The 21,815-nt window shown below is 41.2% G+C and overlaps 1 protein-coding gene across 1 annotated transcript in view; it reads left to right on the forward strand.

The window, feature by feature from the left end:
- Nucleotides 1–229: 229 nt before the first annotated feature.
- Nucleotides 230–21,815, forward strand: part of LOC144683850 (connector enhancer of kinase suppressor of ras 2-like) — a 462,557-nt gene continuing 440,971 nt past the window's right edge. Inside the window, exons 1-2 of the mRNA XM_078547354.1 lie at nt 230–342; nt 12,218–12,277. Coding sequence (XP_078403480.1) covers nt 325–342; nt 12,218–12,277 — 78 coding nt within the window. The 5' untranslated portion in view covers nt 230–324. The remainder of the gene's footprint in view (nt 343–12,217; nt 12,278–21,815) is intronic.

The following is a 21,815-nucleotide window of genomic DNA, read 5'->3' on the forward strand; positions in this document are numbered from 1 at the left end:
ACTGGAATCACATGTAGCAGAAAATTCAGAGATAATGTACATGATGATGGATTAACATTGTGTCTCTCTTTCTGCATAATGCATTTTACGCTACATGATTAATAACTAGCTTTCATGTGGTAGCTATAAAAAGAACAAGAGATGGAAGGGATAAGGGAACTTGCTAGTGAGTTTTTTTTTCACATTACTAACACCTGTCTTGGGCTCTCTGATTACTTACAGTGTAAAACATTATCAGGGATCTGCGATCACATCATCTCACTTTCATCGGACTCCCTGGTGTCACAGTCTGCGCATCTTGAAGTTGTCCATCTAACGAATATCATGCCCAGTGAGGGTTTGGTAAGGACCTAATTCTTCCATGTAATTGTTAGTACTGCATTATCATGTACAATAGACTCTGTATTAACTGTAGCTTAAATTAATACAGAGAGTCATCATAACAAATCCTTGCAGTAGCATACTTTGTTTCCAATCTTCTGTTGTGTTGTCAGTCTGGGTCAAATGAATAGGTTTGACATTTCTCAGTTAAAAAGGGTTAGAGTGGTTAAATACTTTACTACCTTTATTTAATTTGCTTGCAGTGGGAAACTTATATTAGCAACATGCTCCAATGCATTTTAACATGCATGGTGCAAAACCTTTGCACAATATATTCTCTATATTGGCCGTACCATTGTGGGGGCGGAATGATGGGGTTCGATCAACATGGTATGAGAGCTCAATGTTTATATTAGTACTGAGAAACATTAGACCAGTTGCACTTGACTGTCCTTGCATACTTGCTGTCATCTGATCAAAAACAGAGATCGAAGAGTTGATTGCTATTGGTCAAGGAAGAGTAGATGGACAAAATTAAGAAAAATAATTTTAAATTACTTAAAATATAAATGGCCATTCTACTGCTGTTTTGATTCCCCATTTGCAAGAAATTCCTCTGATGCTTTTGAAAAACCTCTCAATCTTCCCCCTCAAACATCCTTTTCGCCTTGATCTTCCTCTGTGTTCCTCCTTAGCCTCTTGTCCCTTCCACAATATGCCTGTTTAAAATGTTGGCATTTCATAGTGAGACTGTCAGAAGTGGTCATTGGAATTCAAGACAATAACAATCTTCTCTGTGTTCTGAGGTTACAGGAAGCAGGAGAGCTTTTAAATGGGCAAAGAAGGAGATGGGAGTAGGAGGGATCTTTATTTTTGCCCATGTTAGCTTCCACAAGCCTTCCTTGGTTTCTCCTGTGGCAATGAAATTAGTAGGGTGGAGGAATGGCCTGGTGGCAGATTGGACAGAGTAGCAGAGAGGTTTTAAGAGCAGTGGAGTTTTCTTGTTTTTTGTTTCAATGATGCACACAGGCTGTCGACATTGTAGCTGAGCTAACTTTATTGATAACATATTTTCCTAACATTTACACATATCTGCAGTAACTGAATTCTATCAAGACAGGCTCCAACATGTGCTATCTGACCTTCAACCCCCAGGTCAGGTGACCCCATATCTAGTACAGAGTACCATATAGTATCTAATACTGGAGTCCACTGCCACAATCAACTATGATCATGACATTTCACTTTTTTTAAAAAAACTTATATACAACTAAAGTACACAAAGCCTTTTATCTATTCTTTATCACTCTGTTTTGTCTTTTATTCATCTCTGTGATTTTTTCAAGGTTCTTCCACTGGATGTTCTGAATGGTGACAGAGATAAATTTGAAGGACAAGGGGCCTTCTCCAGCTCTGTGTCACTATCACCCCTTGGATAGTTTTCAGGACTCTCAGGCTTTGTCTGGTTATCTGTTGCTTCACTGGTGCATTCTGGTTTTTGATCTTCAGCTACACCTTCTGGTTCAGAGCAGGGTTGTGTTTCATTTGTTTTCCATAAGAATTTCCGGTTTCTCCTGTACTATTATCCGTTTGGAGTCTGCGCTATTTAAGACCTTGGTTCTCCTGTAATTCCTGTGTCAACAGCAGGATTCCAGATCCCTTCATGTTGAATCCTCACTGCCTCTCCCATGTTCAGATCAAGCAGAGGTTCAAAGTTCTGTTTCTGCTGTTTCAGTTTGAGCAGGTCCTGGTTGTAGAAATAACAGTTGGGGCACAGTTGGAAGCTTAGTTCTTAGTCTTCTCCCCATCTGGAGCTGTGCTGGAGATGATCCAATGCCCTCTAATGGAGTATTCCTGAAATCCAGCAGAACCAAGTCAGGGTCTCTTCTGTCCGCCTTTGCCTTCTTCAACAGATGTTTTAAGGTCTGCACGGTACGTTCCACCATTCTATTGGATTATGGATATTTGGGACTTGACATAGTGTGGCAAAACTCTCAGTCCTGTGCAAATTTATGAAACTCAGTGCCTGAGAATTGTGGACAGTTATCTGAGATGAGCACTTCAGGTATGCTGTGGCAGGCAAAAATTGATTTTAAATTATTTATTACAGCGATGCTCTTACTATCATTTCTCAACAGCACAAACTCAAAAAACTTTGAGTAATAATCTACCGCTAGTCGGTACTCACTGTTGTCAAATGTGAACAAGTCCACTCCAATTTTCTGCCAGGGCCTCTCTGGAACACTGTGTGGTTGAAGTAGTTCTTTTTGTTGCGATTTACTGTACTTTTGGCACACTGCACACGGATTCATCTTTTCCCAGATTTGTGCTCCCATTCCAGGCCAATACATTACACCTCGAGCTCTTCTCCTGCATGTTGCTTTGCCAAGATGACTTTCATGTATGCGCTGCAGCATTTCTTTCCTCAGTGTTGCAGGAATTATGATCTTTTCTCCCTTGAAAAGTATTCCCTCTGCTACATGAAGTTCCTCGCGAAAGTTCCAGTACTCTTGTACAGCAGAAGGGGCTCCGCTCCGATGTGTGGGCCAGCCAGTTTGCACAATCTGCTGCAGTTTTCTCAGGGTGTCAGCGTTCTTGGTCACTTCCCTGATCTCATCCAGTTTGGTTACAGCCATAGGTAAGTTCATTATCAGCATGTGAACCTGTGCTTCCGTTTCTTTATCCTCTTCCTCCGTGATGGGCAGGTATGCACATGACAGTGTCTGCGATGTTTGTATTTAACTCTGACCTGGTACTTCTGCAGACACATTAGTAACCTTTGGATTCTTGGTGGTGCACAATTCAGGAGCTTTTTAAGTATAGCTTCCAGAGGCTTATGATCAGACTCTACCTCCACGTCTTTGCCATAGACAAACTGATGAAAGCTTTGTAGGCCAAACACAATTGCTAGCTTTTCTTTCTCTATTTGGACATACCGCTGCTGTGTTTCAGTCATTGCCTTTGAAGCGTATGCCATTGGTGCCTCATTTTGCAAGAGGATAGCCCCCAGGCCAGTTTTTGAAGCATCCACTGAGATCTTGACTGGCTGACTGACATTGTAATACTTTAATGCTGGTGCCTGGGTCAGTGTTCTCTTCAGACTGGTCAAAGCTTCTGATGACTTTGTTCCCAGTGCCTTTCCACATCATTTTGTAGAAGTTCTCTGAGTGGTGCTGTCAGGTCAGACATGATCGGAATGAATTTCCCAAGAGAGGTCACCATTTGCAAAAACCTCTCCAAGTCTTTCTTGGGGGGGCATGTTCACGACTGCTTCAATTTTACTCTGGTCCGGCTTCAGTCTCTCACTTGTTAGCACATCCTCAAGTACTTGATTTCATGAAGACCTATTTTGGACTTTTCCTTCTTCAATTTGAGGTTCCTTTCTCTACCTTTAGCCAGCAACTTCCTCAGTCTGTGGTTGTGTTCTTCTCGTGAGGCTCCCCAGACCAGCACATCATCAATATAGGTTTCCATGCCCTCTAACACTTCAGACAGCTGCTTCACTGTTCTGTGGAACACCTCCGGAGCTGAATTAGTACCAAAAGGTAAGTGTAAAAATCTGTATCGCCCATATGGTGTGTTGAAGGTACGGAAATAAGAGCTGCATTAATCCAGCTTGACCTGCCAGAAGCCTGAACTCGCATCCAAGACTGAATAGTATTCAGTGTCGGCTAGCTTACATGTGATCCCTTCTACTGTGGGCAGCTGGTAATGCTCTCTTTGTACTGCCTGGTTTAGGTCTCTGGGATCCAGACAGACTTGCAGATTCCCATCTGATTTTTCTACAATTACAATTGGATTCATCCACTTTGTCGGTTCTTCAGTTCTCTTGATGATGTGGAGTTTCTCCATTCTGTCCAACTCTGCTTTCAGCATTACTGGTATTTTCCTGGGCGGTATTTTGGGTGTCACAGTTTCGTCAATCTTGATGGTTTGTTCTCCTTTTAGGTAACCAATCCCCTGGAATACATCTTTATATATGCTCAGAATGTCATCAGTGGTGACAGCAATTATTCTCAGATTTTCACAAGCTTTGATTCCAAGAATAGGTTTTGCATCACTTTTCACCACTATGAATGGAAGTGCTTGAGACAGTTTTTGTAGTTCACTTTAAGCAGGCACGACTTCTACAACATTTTTTTCACCTGTATAAGTAGACAGCTTCACTTTTGTTTTAGTTAGCTGTTTTTCTTTGTTTATTTTATGATATAGGCTTATGGGAATGACATTTGCTTGTGCACCTGTGTCAAGATTGAAATTCACCATCATGTTGGCAATTTTTAAATCAACCTTCCATTCGTCTTCTTTGGAGTTTGTTGTTATTGCACCAACGAAAAGTTCAGTTTCAGTGTCTTTGTCAATCGTGTCACTTTCTTCGAATTACACATCTTAGTGAAGTGATTTAGTTTATCACAGCTCTCACACTGCTTTCCGTAGACTGGGCAACCACATTGTAAATGCTCTGTTTTGGATCGGCTGCATTTAAATGTTTTACTAGCAGTTTTGTTCTTTTTACGTCTATTTGTTCTTTCCTGGGGCTGTTTCTGTTTAACTGCAACTAATTGCTTGACTGTGTGCGGCTTATCATCTTCTGTCATCTGTTTAATTTGGCATTTCATTGTCTCTACCGTTCTGCAGATGTTTATTGCTTTCTCCAGCAACTTCTCTCAAAAGCCATTCTCTCAGAATGTCATATGCGATCCTGCAAATGATCCAAATTCACATGATTTAGGTCATTTTTTCAGCTCAGTTACGTACTGACTAATGTTGGCACTGCCTTGCATGCATGCAAAAAGTCGGTATCTTTCATGCATGGGCCAGAAATATCCCCCCATCAGGGAGGTTGTGCGGGGGCGGGCGCGAACCTGATCGGCGCCACCGATCGGGGACGCGCCGCCATTTTACGTGGGCGGGCCAGTTATGGCCCGTCCAGCATGACGCTTACCCAGAAGCGCTGAGCATTCCCTTTGCGGGTCGGTGGGGGGCGATTCCCTGAGAGGTTCCCTGTGCTCTTTCGCGTATGCACGCGAAAGAGCGCAGAGATCTCCCTGAGGCACCTCCGTGCCTCAGGGAGGTTTGTCTCAGGGCTAAAGTTTTAAATAAAGGTTTTTAACACTTTTAGAACATGTCCCCTCATGTGACATTATTGCATGAGCTGGAACATGTCAAAGAATAAAAGTATAAATTTTTATTAGATTTTAAAACACTTCATGAAAAACGCGAAGGCCGCCTGGGCTCTTTGCCTGCCCGCCAACCTTAAGGTTGGACGGACAGCTCATTAAATTGAATTAATTAGGTTTTAAATGGCCTTAATAGGCCTTTGACAGTTCGGTGGGCGCATAGCCGTCTTGGCTGCACACCCGCCGAACTGAAAATCTAAATGACGCATGGTGACGTTGGGACGCCCGCCCAGTGTCACCGTGCGTCATTTTCCCGCTCGCCGACAGGAAAATTTTTCCCGTAATGATTTTCTTAGGCCTGCAGTAGGCTTTGAATTTTTCCATTATTTCTTTCAAGTCATTTCATTTCTCATCACTTTCAAAGATATGAATGTATTATAGACTTCTTGGGCTGCTTCCCCTGCTACATGAAGAAAGATGGAAGATTGTACCAGAGGGTCTTTTTTATCACTCCCCATCGCTATAAGGTACAGCTCAATTGCTGCCGGAACCTCCTCCAGTTTTTGGTGAGATTTCCCTCTAAACTAAGCTCTGTTGGTGGTTTCAGAACCTCCATTGTTGCGTTTAGTTTACTTCTGACATCATGTCTTGCTTTCTGTTTCAATGATGCACACAGGCCGTCGATATTATAGCTGAACTAACTTTATTGATAACACATTTTCCTGACATAAACACATATCTACAGTAACTGAATTCTTTCAAGTCAGGCTCTAACATGTGCTATCTGGCTTTCAACCCCCAGGTCAGGTGACCCCATATCTAGTACAGAGTGCCGTATACTATCTAATACTAGAGTCCACTAACACAATCAACTATTATCATGACAGAGGGTGGTAAAATAATAACAGCTTGCACTTACAGTGTGCCACATATAATATAGAAAAACAGGGTTAGAGGAATTCACAGAAATAGGGAAGGGAGAGGTGATGAAGGGATTTAAATACGAGGTGCTGGTGGCCTATGTAGATCAGCAAGGAAAGGAGACATTGGACAAATGGGTCTTGGTGTGGGATTGTATAAGGGCAGCAGTTTTAGCTGAATTACAAAGTGTATGGAATGAGGGGCCAGTCAGGAGATAAAAACACTAAATCAGGAGCACATTAAACTTCACAGTAAAAATTGAGCGTGTCGTAACACTATCAGATGGTTGGCAAAGCTGAAAATAATTTTCTGTACTGTTAGGTAATAAATGTTATAAATTATCATCTGAAAAAAAGCACAGAAGATTACTTAATCTGTCTGAGTCAGCTGTGCACATCTATTATGTCTCTTTGAATCATTGGCTGAGATTTCCCGGCCCCATTGTGGCAGGACCTGCTGTGGTATTTCCAGCGGCCCAGTCAAAAGTCCATTGACTTTCAGCGGGACAGGATGGTCCCGACGGTGGGCGGAGCCTGAAAATCCCACCCATAGAATGGTTACAACAAAGGAGGCCATTCAGCACATAGTGCCCATGAAGGCTCTCTGCAAGAACAACTCAGCTACTCCCACTCCGCTGTCTTTTCCCCTTAGCACTGAAATCTTTACTCTTCTAATAATTATCCCGTTCCCTTGTGAAAGCTATGATTGAATTTGCCTCCACCACAGTCTCATGCAGTGCATTCCAGATCCTAACCACTTGCTGCGTTAAAAAAAAGTTTATCATCATGTTGCTTCTGGTTCATTTGCCAAGCACTTTAAATTGGTGCCCTCCGATTCTCAACTATTCTGCCAATGGGAACTGTTTCTCCCCATCTAGTTTGTTCAAAGCTCTCATTAATTTGAATACATGTATCAAATCTCCTCTCAACCTTCTCAAAAGAGAACAGTCCAGCTTCTCCAATCTATTTACGTAACAGAATTCTCTCATTCCCTGAACCTTTCTTGTGAATTTTTTCTGTACCTGTGGTTTTAGGGTTTGTAATGGCTAATATATGGGACTGTGTAAATAGCACCTCCCATAATGATGATGTAAGAGAATACATGACTAGGAGAGGAGGGGGGGAATGTTCATGGCTTCAGCAGTGTAACACCTAGTCATGGGTATCTGTACATAGTTGAGTTGTTGTTTGAACACACCAATGTCTCAGTAATCATTGTGAAGCTAGACTAACCAGCATACAACGTGGTGGCAGCAGTGATGGATCCCAAAACACTGAAAATTCAACTTTAAAGAAGATTAAATGTCAGACCTGTAAAAGCGGCATCAAAACTGCAGAACTCAGCAAGACCCAGTTGAAGAGCTCCAGAGCTGTTCCATAAACGAAGTGGAGGCAGGAAGAGTCAGAAAATCGACTTTCAAAGTCATTCAGGGCTGCAGCACAACATGTGGTAGTCAGTGAAGAAAATCCTGATCCAGAGAATCAAGCAAAAATCGTGGAACTGGTGAGCAACCCTTAAAAAGGGTAAAAAAACATCAATTCTAACAGCACACTGGGCAGGTAGCACTGGGAAAACCAGATTCCTAGCAAGAGTGGGTTACAAAAAGCCCTGCAGTCTGGGACCAAGGCCAGTGCCATTACACATGGCGACCAAGAGGCAGCACAAGAAAGGAAAAAAAAAGGCGGCTGCAAATATTCGATGCTCCAGGGGCAGGAATGAAGAGATTTTTGATGAAACTCAAATACTTACCTTCTTTAGTTCATAGGTAGGGAACTCCAGTGCCCGACGAACCTTGGGTCTCCCAGTCATGTGCCGGCCAGAAAGTGTAGGTCAGACGACCTAGAACAGAGCGCCATCATCTAGTAGGTATCCCAGGGAGCAGGACATGGGAGGGGGCAGGGAGGGGTCCCAAAAAGAAGTCCCAGGTAAGGGTTAAAGACAGGTGACAGAAATAGGTCCCATTAATTAGGTTTTAAGAAAGGAGCAGATAAATAGGCTCCTTTAAACAAGGAGCTGCAGGGAACAGCCTCTGAGTGAAGTGGGCACTAGAGAAGCCTTGAAGATCCAAGAAAGCAGCCAAAGGCTGGTGACTCCATGCTGTGGGCTTTTGGGGCAAAAGTACCCCTTTGGAGCAGTGGTGTTCTGCTTGGCACAGCTGAAGATCTGAGGTTGTGCTTGGAAGGTGATGCTTGAGTGTACTTGGAGGTCCAAGGGGAGAGGAATCTCGGAAGGTGAGATTGAAACCCTTCGAGGTGGGTCTTTGTTGAACAGGTCCAAGTAGGAGCGACGTTTGGAGAGAATTCCAAGGCGAGATCTTCAGATGTGGAGATTGGAAATTTCATGAGATGAAGTTTCAGTGAAGTTGGTTGGTTCACAATGTGACAAATGTCTAGGTGGGCTCTTGAGAAAGCCATAGAATCTGTTTTGGTTGCATTTGTTATCTGTTGTGCACTGTGGTGTGTCCGACCACAGTTCTCCTGTCAATTAATATGTATCTCATACTTATCCTGGATGTTAGAGTATAAGATAGGCATTGTAAATTGTGTTATCTTTCTGAACTTGTATAGTAAAGTTTATTTTCGTTTGTTCAAAACTGTGGAAACCTGTGGCTTTACTCACTTAGTAAACGTCCTGAATCTCAAATTTTTTCTAGTTTAAACAAAACGTCATTGGTCTCTAACTGGATTTGGCCAAGGACCATAACAGATTATTGAAATAATTTAAAGCAAAGTGGTTTTTAACAGCTTTGCAGTGTTCAAGAAATTAATACCAAGTCCAGCTGTGAGATCCCCAGGGGAGACAGTGACCACAGCAGGTCTCGGTGAGAGGCTGAACAATGCAGGAAAGCATTAGGCAATAGAAGGAACATTTAAAACTTTGGTTAAGCCACCTAAATCTTAGAAAAACCATGGATCCTAAATTTATGCTACCTGAAAGGTTTGGACACACAGAAGGACCAAATCAAACTCAAAACTGGGCACTTTGGAGAAAAAGATTCTTGAGGTTCTGAATTGCTTCAGGATTAGACAGTAAGTCTGAAGCTGAACAGGTCAACACATTAGCTTAATCAATAGGAACAGTAGAAGATGATATTGCAAGACAGAGCATCAATGAGACCACTGATAAATTTGAAGAAGTTGTAAAAGCTTTCAATAACTATTTCAACCTGAGGAGCAATAAGATTCTGGAAAGGTCCAAATTCAAGAAAAGGGTCCAGAAACCAGGTGAACCAGTAGATGCTTTTATTAATGACCTTTACAGGCTGATTGACGAATGCGAGTATGGAGACCTAAAAACAAAATTAATACGAGACCACACTGCAGTTGGTGTTACCAATGAATCCCTATCAAACTTATTGCAATCTAAGGAAGACCTCGCCTTAGAAAAAACAATACAGCTGGTGAGACAAACCGAGGTCCATAAACAGAACGAGGCAATACTGAAAGATTGCTAAGGTGAAGAAAAACCTTGGTTCAGGAAACCTCCAGTGACCATACAGCTCCTTAAGCCCAGGAATGTAAAAGGAGCATCAGAAAGGTAGGTACAACTTGAAGATAAAGTACAAAATACCAGAAAACCTTGCCAGCACATCCAATCACAGTACTGAAATGGGGCGGGGTGGGGGGGTGAACTTCAACCCCCAAAAATAGGAGGCATGGTTCCCATGTGATGTTAAAATGTTTAAAACCTCAAACTTAACACCAACCCGATTCCACATTGCCTACCTCTGGGTTTAATGGACTCAGGATAAGAAATTTCCCAGGTCGCAGGAAACTTGACAGCTCAAGGAAGGTGATGACAACTTTGGCGGAAGGTAGAGAACTACTGGTGAGGCAGGAAGAGCACGAGTTCTTCCCCTGGCCCACCAACTACCTGCTTCTTGTATCTGACACCTACTCCCCCATCAGAACCCCGCCCCCATACAAAACGTTGCCAGGGTCTGGAATTAAATTCCCCTTCAGGATTGGATCCTTCCGCCCCATAGCCGCCCCAACTCCCCTCATCCTGGGGTCAGGATGGACCATTTCCATGCTTCCAGTAGCAGCTCCAGACGTGTAACCCTGTTCTGAAATCCCCCCACACCTTGCACCTCCCCAACCTGGCTAGAAACTGAGCCTGTCAATCAGACGGACATCCGTGTGGGGGTCCAGGCGAAAAAAACAAATATGGTAATCTGAGTTTCCCATCCAAAACAGTGCTGACCCACCCACGCAACCTGCCCTGTCAAGGTTGGGACCATAATTTCAAGGGCTGCACTATTTCCAACCATTTCCACCGTGACCTGTGGAAGTCCCAGCATTTTGTCCTCCTTTAACTTAACATTCTTTTATTTTTTACAATATATCTCATCTCACTTATAAGCAATTCATAATTTATTTATCTCCTCCCCCATACCCTTCTGCTCTCTAGACATTGAAGTGCAGTATTGAATATCAATGAAGAGTAATGTTGGGTGGGATGTAAAACCAGTGTTTTATGTGATCCTGTGGGTTTCCTGCCTGGCAAGTTTAGTTAAAACTACCCCAAAAACACTGGAAATCTTTAAAAATTAAATTGAAAACATCAATGAAGAAGGTTGAGGCGGTTATTCAGGTTTGTTTTTGATGTAAATTTATCGCGGTTGTTTCCTGTTTGATTAGGAAACATTAGTCACCTTTTATCAGTCAATTCAAGTTCCTCAGATCAGGTATCCTATTAAGCCACAGGCACTGGTTCCAAGAGGGAACATGATCCATGATTAAAATTGAGAAGAGACGTAACTAAGCTCATTAGTAACTTAAGTGTGAGCTACCAGCAGTGTTAGTAGGTATGGTTATATTATTAATAATGGAATAGAAGCAGATTGAGAATTCTGACTGCCTCTTGCATTGTGTCACCTTGGTGGTATGATTTTCCTCTGTACTGTGTTAGCTTTTTATTTTCAAATAAAAAGTATTTAAAATGCAGCTGCCTGTTGGGCGCCATATTTACTGATTGCTTAAGTGGAATTACTGTGTCAGGAACGTGCTTGGAGATAATTTAATTTGCTGGTTTGTTGGAGATCTATGGGGGAGAAAGAGTGCACTGACTTATTTAAAAATTGGTTTCATTTTTGCATTTAGCTCAATTCTGATCTGACACATCCATAGTGTCTGCCAGACCTGCTGAGTTTTTTCAGCAATTTCTCTTTTTATTTCAGATTTCCAGCATTTGCAGTATTTTGCATTTATTTACATCCTTGACAGTATCTGGTTTGTGTGGGATTTTTATTCTTACACAAATTTTGAATTTCTCAATACGCTGAAAATAATGCAGTCACATGGATTGTGATGCACTGGAGCATTGCATTTAATCAGTGCTTGACAATCGTGACTACAGAATGCCAAGATTCAAAAAGAAAATGTTATAAAAGGCCACAGGTCTTGAGACTGCTCTGAAGAACTTGAAATTACTATTGCTGTCAGCCCCTTTACGTGAGAGAAAATAAGTAGCCTTTTTTGTAATACAAGATCGTGAATGAACTACATTGTTTAATCTACACTATAATTTTCACTTTGCAATTTAATTTTTGGTATTCAAGATTATTGATTTGACTGAAATATGCACTTTGCATTCTTGGTTTTTAGTCATTCAAGAGATGCTAAAGACTTCTTTTCTCTCTCTCACTTGTGAAGTGATCACTTGCAGTGAGATGAAATACATCACCTTAGAACCAATTTGGTAGCTAGTGGATGCATTTTTTCTGAATTTCCCAGCAGTTGCTGCAGCAGCACAGTTTTGCCTGCTAAATATGGATGGGACGGTGGATAGGGTGGGGTTGCAGTAATCTGCCATGGCAAAATGTCTCACTGACCTTCGGTCTGGTCTTTTTGCAGGGTATGTACATCAAATCAACCTATGATGGCCTACATGTCATTACAGGAACCACTGAAAATGTAAGTTTTAACCTCAGCCTCTCAAATGCTAAAGGAAACCCAACATTTGATTTTATTAATTTTAGTGAACAGCCATTTGAAAAATGCATGGCCATAAAGAGGAGTCAATTCTGATTTCTGAGAAGGTGATGTCTGTTTGTTTCGAAATTATGCTGCCTTAAGATCTTTGACCAATTTGTAAAACATTCTCCAATCTCTCTACACCTGGTCTCCTACAGCAGATAGCAATAAATCTCTTGTTGGGCCACTGTCAGACCCTCTCTGCTCCATTTACACAAGAGGTGATTTATTTTCAAACAACTTGCTGTTTTCCAGCGCTGTCTTCTTCATTTTGACAGTCTGTGCATGTTTTTTCCACAAACCTTTCGGTCTGTAACCCAGCTCTGAATGCAAAATCCACAAAAAATGAACTAACCTGAGTGCTGTAGATTTTTCCCCTTGCCACCTGCATCCCTGCTCCCCACGCCACCCCGCCCCAACCTACCACCTTATCAAGCTTTCAGAATATGTGCACATTCTTGACCCCTGCTGTAACAATATGTTGTAAATATCCAGTGCTAAACTTTGGAAAGTATAATTAGTCAAATGGAAGCAACAAAAAATATTTCTAATTCCCATTTTTCACTGAATGAATGATGCTGTCTTATGTTCCAACACTCTTGTCCTCAGAGTGTTACTGAGATATCAAAATAAAACCCCGTCCTTTAGACAAATAGTGCAAAAAATGTAAAGCAAATGGATAATTAGCTTTTGTGATACTTGATTTATGTTGAAAACTGTAGAGCAAAGTGCAAAGCAGCCATTGTATCACCAGTGTGAGACCAAAGGGAAACAGTGAAGCCATGGAGGTGGTGCAGACAATGCATGTGAGGTTGATCTCTGGTATCAAAGGAATGAGTTATGAAGAAAGGCGAGGGCTTGTTAAGTTTGAAGGGAGATGACTGGGAGGGAGCTTACACAAGTAAATGAGATATTAAACACATTCGCTAAAGTAAACCTGGAACACTGTCAAGGAATAAGCCAAGACCCTCGAACAAGGAAGCATATGTTAAAACTGGTGGAGAGACAATTTATCAGAGTTGGCAGGAGGAGATTCTTCTTCAAAAGCCATCAATATTTAGAATGGAAATCAAGGAAGAGTAATGGAGACCAAAACTTTGGATTTACTGAATGAGATGTCGTAGTGCATTCGAGAATATTAAGGTTGTTTTGGAATCCAGGAGCTGAATTGGGCCAAGTGGTTTTCCTCATCAACTTCATATTATTATCCTATTAATGAGTCATTTAAACATATTGGAATTATCTCCACTTTGCAAATATAAGTGGTCTGTATATAGATGTGAGGTGCTACCTGCTCATCACTCACCTGGACATTCAACCAGGCACTCACTTACAATTTTTTAGGTTTACAAAGTTGTGGATACTTTTTAAAAGGAGCTGCTGGCAGGTCAGGCTTCTCCCCAGCAGTGCAGATTTGTTAAAGGCTCTTTATGTGCCATCTTTTGCTTTGTTTGGTGTGAATAAATGTTAATTTTGTAACGTAAAACATGAAATGTGTCATCTCATTTTGTCAAATCTCTAGTTAAGTCACTTTGCCCACTTGAAGATGAGGATATGGTTGCCAACCCTACTGAATTGTCCTGGAGTCAGAATTCAAACCAGGGAATTCTCAGCAATACATATTGAATGACATTTCAGATTTATCATGTTTTATGCTTTTCATTAGTTTTTTACCTTCCAGGAAAATCTAAACTCTACAGCCCTACTGATGTTTGAAATGGGTTCATTGGTGTTTAAAATGTCAATGCAACACACATTTGCCCCTTCTCAACCATTTTATTGTTGTACTGGTGCTGTGAGTAAGTGAGTTTGTCATAACTCAGTCCTTAAAACTATTGCATCATGTGATGAGACCAGACTTGGCAACAGTATGATGAGGTGATAAGTAAGAGCTGAGAGAAAATGATTTGATAGTTTGTTAGAAGAGGCTGTCTTAATTTTAAAATTGTCATGCAGTTTCAAAACTCTTTTGTCAGATGTATATCTCCTGTCCATCTTTGACATCTATTTTCAAAGCAGCAAAGAGCCAAAGACAGGGGACACAGGCTGTTTCAAGTGCTGCCACAATCTCGATTGAAATCTGCTATTGGAATGTGAAGTACATCATGGTAGGTGAGGTATAGGGGAAACTGGGAATTTCCCATCCCACTTACCTGTTGGATAAAAGAATAGCACAGAGAATGGTGATAGAAAAAGCGAGAGGCTAGTCAGCTACATTGTTGGATGTGAGAGCAGACAAGAAAAAAATGACAACTCCCATTTGAAGCCAACTCTTTCCCTGATGATTTGAAATGTGCATTATTGCAGTACAATAAATGCTGTGTGTTACATACAGTCACTATGGGAAGAAACTTTATGCGTTAGCAGTCTCAAAGCAGGTAATGGGAAGTACATCATAAGTCTGTGATTGAATATAAAATTATACATGGCTTGCTGATCTCTGTGACTGACTTTCTGCTAAGCAAACCCATTATGTGAGGTAATTTAGAAAGAACACGAATGGGGAAAATGTTTGGCGTGAGCTTATCTTTAGCTGAACTGTAGACTGTTGAAAACATTCATTTATCTTAACATTGTTATCAGCTTCTGCACACAATTATGTTACATCTCACTTAAATACATAAAATTGTATTAAATTTTACAGCACAGAAACGAGCCATTAGGTTCAACAGATCTATGCCACTGTTCAACTCCACAAGAGTCTTTGTCCACCTTCTTTCAAGTACCTTTTGAAAGTCCATATATACAATATCAATCACACTACCTCCATCAACCCTCCCTATTACTTCAGCAACAATTAATCAAGCTAGTCAAACACAATTTACCTTCAACAAATCTCCACTGCTCCAATATTTTTGTCCCCCTTTATGATCAAGATTACTAATTAGTGCCAATTGTATGTACTGGGCTCATGCCATCAACGATGAGGTAGAGGCAGTTCAAACTTACTTCAGATAAAATTGTTGAAGCCAGCCAGGAGAGGGGGCTTAATCCCATCAGGTTGACGTGGAAGTTCTAGAAGTTAAAACACAGACTGCTAACCTGCTCGACCAACTTAACTCCCAAAATGAAATTATGAGGCGACAATGGGAGCAGTGGAAGGTTATACTGCATATACAGGACAATATTTGTAACATTTCTTTGTAAAATGAACTGAGTGTTTAAAAGGTAAGACAGGTAAACATACAAATGTAGTAGTTGTAACAGAAGAAAGGAGGCTGGACAGATGGATGAGACCTGTAATTACAACTCAATATGTTGTTAACTGTCCATTATTACGTCACTCACATAACTGTGAAATATCACAGAATATACTGGCAACATTTCTGAGAAACCTACTAATATATTGATCGTTAAATGTTCGCTCTAACAATCTCATCTATTTCGTCTGGTTGCCATTTGAGCGTCTACCCTGGGATGGGAGAACATGTCAAAACAAATAAATATAGCTGAGGTTTACGTGCCTCCAATACTACCAAATGATGCTACCTTGATGCATCTAAAATAATAAATAAGAAGAGATTGCACTTATTCACGAGCAATTAACCTGCATTAACCACTAGACAGGGTCAAAACAAGAACAGACTGCTGGTAGAGCTGTATGTTGCTTCAAGTTCAGAATGAAGTAAGTTATCAAAACAGAGAATCTTTATTGTTTTCATTAAATAAAATGTGTATTTGTAAAAAGGAGCTTGTTGAAGCAGAAGAAATGGAGAGACTGTTGCTAGATAACAAGATATTTATTATATGTATACAAATAAAAATTAATATAAATCTCATATTATACATGAGAAGTCAACATCAAGAGTACTCTTCAGCTAAAATGCATAATTCATTCCCATTTTAAAGTCATATATTTTACCTTTATGTAATACTCTAATTTTACATTAAAATGACAAATAGTGAAACTTACATGAATTTGGGAAGCGGAGAAGTTGAGTTGATTAGAGCAGAGGAGGTTTTCTGTGGCATAGCCTGAGGTGCCACAGTGCCACCACTGTCAAGGGAAAGTAATTACAATGTGACCAGTTCACATAAGCATTATAAATGTGGACACGTGTATTTTTAATGGAAAAGGTTGACACAGTAAAGCGCATATGTAAGATTTTTATTCTAATACCTAAAAATTAATGGTGTTATGATGCCCAGCTGAGGATACCCCTGGACACGCCTGATCCCAGAGTGGAATCCAGCTTGGTAGATCCTAACTTCTATTTGTTTGGTTAGATACATGGAGAGTAGCTACTGAACAGAGGCACAGGAGTCAGCTGATGAACTTTTAACAAAAGAATAAAACATCTATTCAACAAGAAAAGATGAACTATATTACGATACTCCTTCATCCACAACTATACCTTTACATATGTATACAGATTTGTAAGGATAACAGAAGCTACAAAAACCATCTTATACTCTAATATCCATAATAAGTACACAGTGCATGTAAACCTATGGCACCCTGTGGTCAGACACAGTACACTCTGAAACCAAGTGACAGATGCCACCTCAAATAGATGCTATGGATCTCTCTTCAACTCCCCCCAAGATGCTTGTCACACCGTGAGCCAACCGGTCTCACTGAACTCCATCTTTTTCACAATGGTTTCCAATCTCCACTCTCCAAGAACTCACCTTGGAAGCTTCTCCCAAACCATGGCTTTCTCTCAGACACCTCTTGGGTTTCAAACTCTCCTGATGTTCCTCTTCCCTGGGTCACCACATACATTCAAGCTGTCTTCCATACACTCTGTCTCACCAACTTAGTATTAACAGTACAGCCCCACTGCTTCACATGCCCATAGCAAAAAGTTCAGACCTTCAGTTGTCTTTTTGGACCTTCTTGCCTCTTGCAAGCTTTAAATCTGCTTTCTGCAGCTTTCGTCTCTTTAAATCTGAAGTTTGGAGTCTTTCTCTCTGCCCCTCACTCTTAACTTCACTTAACAGGACCTCCTCCAGGTTCCTGTCCTTCCTTTGAACTTTCCCCCTCCTCCACTCTCCTGGATTTTTGGGGTTTTTCCTTAGCTTGGGACTGGCTATCTGTCCGCTTTATTCTCTTCTGGCAGCAACTTCAAAACCAGCTGAACTCCAATGGCTTCCAAAACAAATTGCTGTTTCTCTTCTTTTGTGGGTGTCTGTGGGAGGAAACAGCCTCTCTAGTCCCCTGTTGCTTGGCAACAGTCCAATTCTTCTACCCTGGTACGCTTACCTTTGCTTTAGAAGTTGTAAAACTCCTCATTAGAAATGCAAGCACTTATAAAAGTGAAACTAAAACTCCATTTGACCTTTCTTAACACATACAGAAATACAAATCAAACTTAAAGCTAAAACTCATTCCTAACACCCACAAATACCAATATAACTTACTTAGCTATCTCTATTTCCTAACAATGGATAAATGCTGAACACATTTGAGTGAGATTCCCTTTGCTGTTACTTTAATGGAGATATTAATCTATTCAAAATAGCAGACAGAGGAATGTCACATGAGTATGCTATTTCATTAATACAGGAATTCCCAGTTCATATTACTATGTGTCAGCCGTGGCTCAGTGGTAGCACTCTTACTTCTGAGTCAGGGGTAACCTGGGAGTTACCGTTGACCAGAAACTGAACTGGACTAGCCATATAAATACTATGGCTACAAGAGCAGGTCAGAGGCTAGGAATCCTGTGGCAAGTAACTCACCTCCTGACTCCCCAAAGCCTGTCCACAATCTACAAAGCACAACTCAGGAGTGTGATGAAATACTCTCCGCTTGCCTGGATGATTGCAGGTCCAACAGTGCTCAAGAAACTTGACATCGTCCAGGACACAGCAGCCCGCTGGATTGGCACCCCAGCCACAAACATGCACTCCCTCTGCCACCGACACGCAGTAACAGCAGTGTTTACCATCTACAAGATGCACTGCAGAAACTCACCAAGGCTCCTTAGACAGCACCTTCCATACCATCTAGAAGGACAAGGGCAGCTGACACATGGGAACACCTCCACCTGAATGTTCCCCTCCAAGCCACTCACCATCCTGACTTGGAAATATGTCGCCGTTCCTTCACTGTCACTGGATCAAAATCCTGGAACTCCCTTCTTAATAGCACTGTGGGTGTAACTACACCACATGGACTGCGGCGGTTAAAACAGGCAGCTCACCACCACCTTCTCAAGGGTGATTAGGGATGAGTAATAAATGCTGGACTACCCACCAAAGCCCACATCCCTTCAATGAATTAAAAAAAGGTCCCAATCAAGAGATTTGAACACATAATCCAGGCTGACATTTCAGTACGGCACTGTCAGAGGTGCCATCTTTCAGATCAAATGTTAAACCAAGGCCTCGTCTGTGCTCTTAAGTGAAAGTAAAAGACCCCACAGAACTATTCAAAGAGCAAGAAAGTTTTCCTGGTGTCCTGGCTAATATTTATCCCTCAGCAACATCATTAAAACAAATGCTCAGGTCATTATCACGTTGCTTTTTGTGGGAGCTTGCTGTGTGTGAATTCGCTGCCCTGTTTCTTGCATTACAACAGTGACTACACTTCAAAAGTACTCCATTGGCTGTAAAGTGGTTTGAGTCGACCTAAGATTGTGAAAAGTGCTATATAAATCTATGTTCTTTCTCTTTTTCTTGAGTCATATTGAAATATGGAAATAAAAATTAGATCATTATGGCTCAAGGTTGATGGTTTGTAATTTTGTCATCAATGAGGTTAATGGACACTTCAAAACAAATGTATATGGTGTGCACACTTTTTTCTAAATGCAGACACCAAACTTTTCACTGTGAATGGGCTAATGTCTATGATTTTAAAAAATACACAAGGGAATTTTGTAAGATTGTCAGATTCTTATCAGAACAATAATGGTTAGAAAATATACTGCCATAAGGCACAACATGCCTCTTGCGATTTCACTTAGTGAATCAACACCGTCAGTAGTCTTAGCAGTAATGACTGGACATGAAAAATTAATATTTCCATAATGCTCCCTTACTTCCATAAGCTATTTCTCTCTTGGAATAACATTTGCATAAAAACAAAAACATTCCTCTCCCGGTCCCCTTTTCACATATTGCTCCAAATTCTGAATTTAATGACATTCCTTGCTTCCCCTTTCTCTCCTTGTGTTTGCCTCTGATTGGAGGATTCTTGCATTGTCTCCTTTCTGCAAAATTTTCTTCAGTACTCAGCTCTTGCACTTAAAAAATAATTCTCTCTGAGCGGTGATTCATTAGCATTCACACACTCTCACCTGCTCAAAGGATTCTCATGCTCTCACATCTCAATAATCAGAATTACTTATTTTTTGCTTTGACTGGAAATAAATCCTTAGCCGATTGCTCTCTCACCTGTGTCAGCTTGTGGCTCAGTTGGTAGTACTCTCACTTCTGGGTCACGAGGTTCTGCATTCAAGTCCCACTCCAGGACTTGAGCACAAAAATCAAGGCTGACACTCCAGTACACTCTCTTTCGAATGAGATGTTAAACTGTCACCCCATCTGCCTGCTTAGGTGGATGTAAAAGATCCCTAGGCACTGATTTTGAAGCAGAGCAGGGGAGTTATCCCTGGTGTTCTGCCTAATATTTATCTCTCAATCAACACCTCATCTCAAAAATATTTTGCTGTGTGCAAATTAGCCACTGTATTCTCTACATTATGACTGTGAATACACTTCAAAAGTACTTAATTAGCTGTAAAGTGCTTTGCGACATCCAGTGGTCATGAAAAGTGCAATATAAGTGCAAGTCTTTATTTTTTTTAAATCTGATTGGATGAATCCGATTGGTGTATGTCCTGAATCTGATTGCTTTTCTTACCGCTAAATTTCCTTTTCCTTTTCCTCTCTTTTTGTCTGCTGAATTGTGGCAAAGGTTTACATTTTTCATCTGGAATCTCAGTTGTTTGTGTTGAACGTCACTTGGCTTTTCTTGTGAATCACACTTAATAAGCTGAATGTGCAGGGGGAGTTTATGGTAGTGTTGTTATAGATCCAGTTGTTAGTTTGGTTGAAATATAAGTATGCAAAATCCACTGAATGCTTCCTCATCATTTGCTCTGTTGCTTTGTGATGATGGTTGACAGAATAATTAAAAATCAAATTTCGCAACAGATGTCACGAATGACTGAATCATAGAAAGTTTTTCTCTTGATCCCTTAAGCCATAAATTTCCCTCATAAATGTCAGAGGATCAATTATATTTAATAAAATTTTGAAAGAAAATATTGTAAGAAATATAAGAACAATACTAACAGCCACAGAAAATTTAAAGACTGTACACAAAATGCCGGACAAATCCAAACTGACCAATTACCACCCCATCATCAGTAAAGTGATGGAAGGGGTCATCAACAATGTTATCAAATGGCACTTGCTTAGCAATAACCTGCTCACCGATGCTCAGTTTGGGTTCAGCTTGGGTCACTCAGCTCCTGACCTCATTACAGCCTTGGTTCAAGCATGGACAAAACAGCTAAACTCCAGAGGTGAGGTGAGAGCAAGTGCCCTTGACACCAAGGCAGCATTTGACCGAGTGTGGCATCAAGGAGCCCTAGCAAAACTGGAGTCAATGGGAGTCGGGGGAAAACTCTCCACTGGTTGGAGTCATACTTAGCACAAAGAAAGATGGTTGTGGTTGTTGGAGGGCAAGCATCTCAGTTCCAGGGCATCACTACAGGAGTTCCTCGGGGTATTGTCCTCAGCCCAACCATCTCCAGCTGCTTCATCAATAATCCTCCTTCCATCATAAGGTCAGAAGTGGGGATGTTCGCTGATGATTGCACAATGTTCAGCACCATTCACGACTCCTCAGATACTGAAGCGGTCCATGTCCAAATACAGCAAGACCTGGACAATATCCAGGCTTGGGCTGACAAGTGGCAAGTAACATTCGCACCACACAAGTGCCAGGCAATGGCCATCACCAACAAGAGAGAATCTAACCATCACCCCTTGACATTCAATGGCAATACTATCGCTGAATACCCAACTATCAACATTCTGGGTGTTACCTTTGAGGAGTAACTGAACTGGACAAGCTATATAAATACTGTGACCACAAGAACAAGTCAGAGGCTAGGAATCTTGTGGTGAGTACCTCACCTCCTGAATCCCCAGAGCCTGTCCATCACCTACAAGGCACAAGTCAGCAGTGGGATGGAATATTCTCTGCTTGCCTGGATGAGTGCAGCTCCGACAACACTCAAGAAGCTTGACACTATCTGAGCAATTGGGTCAAAAGAACTTACGAAATAGGAGCAGAAGTGGGCCATTCAGGCCTCGAGTTCATTGAGAACATGGCTGTTCTGTTTGTGTTTCGAATTCCACATTCCCATTTACTCCCAATAACCTTTGATTCCCTTGCCTAACAAGAATCTATACATACACCTCTGCCTTAAAAATATTCAATGACTCCGCCTCTACTGCCTTCTGAGGCAGAGTTCCAAAGTTGCATAACCCTCTAAAAGAAAAAAATCTCTCCTCA

Source organism: Cetorhinus maximus, chromosome 8 (genome assembly GCF_964194155.1).
Source record: "Cetorhinus maximus chromosome 8, sCetMax3.hap1.1, whole genome shotgun sequence".
Taxonomy (NCBI): domain Eukaryota; kingdom Metazoa; phylum Chordata; class Chondrichthyes; order Lamniformes; family Cetorhinidae; genus Cetorhinus; species Cetorhinus maximus.